This window comes from Sebastes umbrosus, chromosome 13 (genome assembly GCF_015220745.1).
Source record: "Sebastes umbrosus isolate fSebUmb1 chromosome 13, fSebUmb1.pri, whole genome shotgun sequence".
Taxonomy (NCBI): domain Eukaryota; kingdom Metazoa; phylum Chordata; class Actinopteri; order Perciformes; family Sebastidae; genus Sebastes; species Sebastes umbrosus.
Genome location: NC_051281.1, coordinates 21,393,438 through 21,399,066, shown reverse-complemented (window position 1 = coordinate 21,399,066; position 5,629 = coordinate 21,393,438). Strand labels below are relative to the sequence as shown.

Sequence of the window (5,629 nt, the reverse complement as noted above, 5' to 3'; positions counted from 1 at the left end):
TGTTTTATTACAATCTTCAGCTGCTGTTGTCGTAACAACAAAAACATGTTATCGGCCATGACAGGGACTGTACAAATAGTTGACGTCATGCAGCTGTTATGCTAACACGGTAAACATACCTACTAAACATCAGAATGTTAGCGTACAGATGTGAGCTTTTAGACTCTTACGCTATAGAGTGCTCCAGGGATGATGTATTTTTGTAGGCCAACCAGGAAGTTAGCATCGCCCTGGTTCCCTCGACAAAAAGCCAAAATGAGCTCTGTGGCAAACAACCATTTATGATACTACTAACACGTTTTGTTCCATGAGATAATCTCCGAAAATGAACACCACTTTTTTTTTATTTTTGAAGCGTAAATGCAAATCGCCAGATGTAAAAAATTAACATTAGGCTATAAATGAACTACACCAGGGTCGCCTGAGCGCGAGTATACACAACAAGGCTGTAAAGAAGGACGAGTGGGCGTGATGACGTTTTGTAGTCTCATTTAGCCACTTGTTGGCAACACAGAAAGGCTTCAAAATGTACGAGTAGTGTATTTATTGATGGATTTTATATCGTAGAACAAAACGTTTAAATCTCTTAAGCTTGTTTTAACCACAGACCTCATTTCAGGCATCTAACTAAAAACTAGGGATGTGCATTCCAAGCAAAAATACCATTCGAAAATCACTGGGAATTAGTCGATTATTATTCGAATAATTTTAGCACTGACTAACCTTCATCGTGCTGTAATTAAAAACCTCATCCACAACATCACACCTTAGCTTAAGAATTAGCATTACAGGGTTTGTCTGACATCAAAGTGTAGTTTTTCCACTTTGCATTTACTGAGACATGAAATACAACCTTAACACCACCGTGACTGGATTTTAGTCAATTCTTAATATTAGGGCTGTCAATCGATTAAAATATTTAATCCCATGATTGTCCATGAGTAATTACAATTAATCGCACATTTTGTATCTGTTCAAATGTACCATTTGTCAAGTATTTAATACTCTTATCAACATGGGAGTGGACAATTATGCTTGCTTTATGCAAATGTATGTATATAGTTATTATTGGAAATCAATTAACAACACAAAACAATGACAAATATTGTCCAGAAACCCTCACAGGTACTGCATTTAGCATAAAAAATATGCTCAAATCATAACATGGCAAACTGCAGCCCAACAGGCAACAACAGCTGTCAGTGTGCTGACTTGACTATGACTTGCCCCAAAACTGCATGTGATTATCATAAAGTGGGCATGTCTGTAAAGGGGAGACTCGTGGGTACCCATAGAACCCATTTACATTCACATATCTTGAGGTCAAATTAGTGGCATTAAAACATATTTAGTGCATAGACAGTATGGTGTGTATTTAAAAAATGCAAAAGTTCATCAAGTAAAATCAACACGTAAAAAGAAAGCTTGAAGCCTCTGCTAACACAACAAGCTTTCAGTGGGTTCTTCAGAGCAACATCATCACAGTAAAAGCCCTGAAACATGTGGGTCATTAGGGAGAGTCATTTTCCAGATGTCAAACTTGATTCTCCATTGGTTTTCCAACACATGAACTTCCTTTTTAAAACCATTCTCCCTAACCTTCATTTTGCTCGCATCAATGTTAATGTCCTTTCAGATTATTGTCTCTTTAAATCAGCACGACAATTATCACTTTTCAGCTGCTTGTGAGTTTTTCACCCCTCATCATCATCATCCGAGTGTACGTCTTACCCTTCATTCCTCCATGTTCTTCCCGTTCTTCCCAAACTTGCACCATGCCACCGTGAGGATGACGGCTATCAGCAGGATCAGGCAGCTGGTTACGAGGTAAGCGATGGGCAGGAAATGGTTCTGACCTCCAAACCAGGTCAGCGTGGTCAGCACCACTTCCTTTCTGCCTCGGAAGTACTGCACGGGGAAGTCTGGAAAGCCAGAGGTCAAGGCTGAAAATAGGTGATCACAAAGAGAAGTTCGGTGGAAAATAGGCAGCCTGTAGTCTTAAAATAGTCCCTGTCCATATGCTTGTGTTTAACAGCCGATAAGACAAAGGAAACTAGTGCACACAATGGGACATGTGTAACCTACTTCAACCCACGCCAAAGTTCCCATGAAAAACACGTCACTGACAGCAGTGAAAGGATACTGTAGGAGATGTCGATGCTGTAATTCCCCGCCGGCAGACCGTTAGTAAAGGGCTTGCTGGCTCGGTATAAAACCCCATAGAGCTTCTTGAAGTTGGGGAAGGCTGCCTCTCTCATCCAGACGATCAGGTCATCATTGATGAAGCCGTTGTTGTTCGGGTCGTGGGGATCGAGCTCATACGCAGGCTTCTGCCAGTACAGAGGCTGTGCTGTACCTACGTAGCAAATCACAAGTCAGACATGATGAATGACACTGATCTGATACTGTTTCTGTGTTTAATCCCCCCATTTACCTTCAAACACTTGAGCCAGTGTCATGTTGTCATGCTTCGGGTTGCGGTACTTTACATTTTTGTCCGTATACCAGGTGATGCTTTTCCGCAACAGACGGACCGGAACCGAAGGACCCCTGGGATCTCGATAGGTCAGAGTGAAGGAGTCTGGGAGAACAGATGTGAATTAAAGGGTTAACTTTGGTATTTTTCAACCTGGACATGTTTTTGTGTCTAAGTAACTAAAGGGAACAACAATTTCTGAAATTGGTCCAGTATTGAGGGATTTGCGTTTACTAAAAGTAGCTGTTTTTGCCACTGACAGGCTCAGATTGTTATTATAAGTGTCTGACACACTATGGAAAGGACCCTACAGAGAAATATATTTTTTTTTATTACCTTTACTCATTGTTTATAGCACGCGATTTTTGTTACTTCCGCCCAAAATGTCGATTAAAAACCACACCCACTGACTACAGTGTCTGCAAAGTCGAGAGTAACGGTTCGCTGAATGGGCGTATTCTTTTTTTTTAATAAGGCAGAAGTAACAGAAATTGCGTGCCGTAAACGATAAATGTCAGTCGGGGGTTGTGAATGATGAATGGTCGTCAGTTGACTATCAGAGCAACACTAATCCAAATAAAATGTTAATCAAGTTTATCAAACCAATTGACAATTTATCACTCTATTTTTCAGTTTCACATACATTTTCATCACTCCCCTTTTCGTCAATTATTTTTTGTTACTTCCTTGAGGCCAATTTCCTTAAATGGCAACTTTGTGTTGTGAAAGATGAATGATGAAACATGGCTCTGTTTTCATCATTACACGACTGTTTCAGTCAAATCAGCTTCAAATTAATCAAATCCCTTTATAAATTATCACTCCATTTCACATCCATTTTCCAGATTTCAGAACGAGACTTCTCCTTTAGCGAGACTTTTTCCATAATGTCAGACACTTATGATAACAATCAGACTCTGTCATGGCAAAAAAAAAACACTTTTAGTGGATGTAAATGACGGTGCCAGCTTGCCCCAATAGGATTACATTGCAGCCTGTGAGCAGCTGCCGTCTACAGCGCTCTCCCTCAATGCTGGACCAATTTCAGAAACTGTTATCCGATTAGTAAGTTAGACACAAAACATGACTTATTAAGTTACCCTTTAAGAGTAAATAAAGTGGAGGATTGATGATGTGTGCTATGAGTGGTGCTTACCATTGAAGATACTGTTGGCCACAGCACCACAGGGTGCAATGGGGAGTCCATTTGGGTCATTCATAAACAGCGCGCAGTATGAACTTGGTGCCTAGTCAGGAAACAAGGTTAATGGTGAAACTCAGGAAGATTATTTAACAATGAAAAGTAAGAATCAAAGCAGCAGTGTACTGAGTTCAATCAATCAATTTTGTGTATTTGGGTATTTTTTTATACTTGTGTATCATTTTATACAACTTTTTACTTTACTACATTTCAAAGAGGCAAATTGTACCTTTTACTCTACATTTATGACAGCTGTAATTAACTACTTTCCATATTAAAGTTTTATGCAACATATGTGATCAGTTTACAAAATATGATTTTATATATATTTATTAAACAACTTTGTTAAATACTCAATTCTGATTGATCAATCACGGCGTTTTAACTTAAGTAAGATACCGGATACTTCCTCCACCACTGCATCAAAAGGCAAACAAAGGAGGAATGTTTCATTTCAGTTTCAAACGAGCTATCTCGGGGCATTTGCCAAAGTAAACAAAGTGTCCTAACAATGTTATTGTGAAGTTAATACAAAATATTGTGTGGAGTACCTTTAAGTTTTTCTTCCTGCCAACCATCTGTCCATCATCTCTGGAGTCCATGTATCTGCGGAGGTTCTGATGGAAGTTTTGGAGGCCGTAGTAGAAAAAGACATCTCCCTGGAACAGCAGCAGGATACAGATCATCAGCAGAGGAGTGGATTTGAATTCTGTCTTTGACTCACTTTAAGATTTACAGCATGGACATGATGTGAAAGCACTGGATATGGGGTATGTTGGATATTGAGTGTGAAAGTTAATACTTGACCTTGGAATATAGTAGTTTGACAGAAAAATCTCAACTCAAGATCCTCTTACAAGCCTTTTCAGATCCCTCAACCATACTTGCATTCCTTAGGCGTCTAGAACCTGCTTGAACCCAAACTTGAGATTGCTATATGTAGTCAGACATTGAGATTTGTTACCTTTAATGCTTTCTTAATGGGAAACACCACCGTGCAGGTGCAGGTTTGCGCTGCATTGCTCACATTTTTACGCTTTTCAAAGCATAAATGGCACGTCCCGGCCTCTGTGTAGTCCAGCTGAATAGACAGAAGAGAGTTAATTAAAGAGTAGAATAAATTGCGTGTGAACTGTTCCTGTTTACCAAACTCAAAACACAACCTTTGGAACTTTCCACTCTTTGTCACTCCCTTTTTTTATTGCACACAAGGGCATTCAATCTCTTCCTTGTCCTTCTCACACATGTATACTTTGTGTATTTTACTACAAATTTTTCCACATATTAAAAAAACTACTAAAGAAGCAAGTTTTCATAAACACTCACCTTTATTTCCTGTATGCTCTGCACTGTGAGAAGCAGCCATACTCCCAGCAGCATGCATGTCAAAGCCATGAAGTAGAAGAAGGGCAGCACAGTGTTAGCTGTTAGCATGGGAGACCAGGCGGGTAGCCTCTGCTGTTTGAAGGCCGAGTTGTCTGGCCTCCGAGCCAAGGGCCCGGGCTTGCCCTTCTCTTTGCCCATGAGAGGGACCTCCGGTTGCGGACACAAGAGGAACTTGAGACGGCTGGAGATCCAAAAAGTGTGTCAGAGAAAGGCGCTGCTCTGTCTTCTCTTCCTGTTCTTTATTTCAGCGATATCTCTCTGCACACACAACACTCTGCTTGCCAGCAGGCTTTTTAGGGCGGGGATGACCGTTGTGGCCTGTTACTTATTAACCACAGTCCTTTACTTAACTACCTCTTTCTGTTACTTCCATTTTTCTTTGTGGTTATGTTTTGTGCTTGCTTCCTTCCTACAAGACAAGCACAGGTTCCTTTTAGTGTATTTATCATGTAATATATATTCTAATTTGCTGTCAGAGATAATGTGTTGGTTCTGGTCCCCCTTCGTGCTGCTTTAAAATGCTTTATCAAAGGATGTTATGATAAATGGGACTTCCTAGTGGACAA

General features: G+C 40.1%; 1 protein-coding gene across 1 annotated transcript; it reads right to left on the bottom strand.

Moving 5' to 3' along the window:
- Positions 1 to 1,266: 1,266 nt before the first annotated feature.
- Positions 1,267 to 5,584, bottom strand: tmem30c (transmembrane protein 30C). Its single transcript, XM_037789285.1, has 7 exons — positions 5,004 to 5,584; positions 4,642 to 4,758; positions 4,229 to 4,336; positions 3,633 to 3,723; positions 2,435 to 2,581; positions 2,144 to 2,356; positions 1,267 to 1,922 (listed from the first exon to the last, which is right to left on the bottom strand). Exons 1-7 carry the CDS (start codon positions 5,199 to 5,201, stop codon positions 1,735 to 1,737), a joined length of 1,062 nt encoding a protein of 353 aa, XP_037645213.1. The 5' UTR covers positions 5,202 to 5,584; the 3' UTR covers positions 1,267 to 1,734.
- Between the last annotated feature and the right edge of the window lie 45 nt (positions 5,585 to 5,629).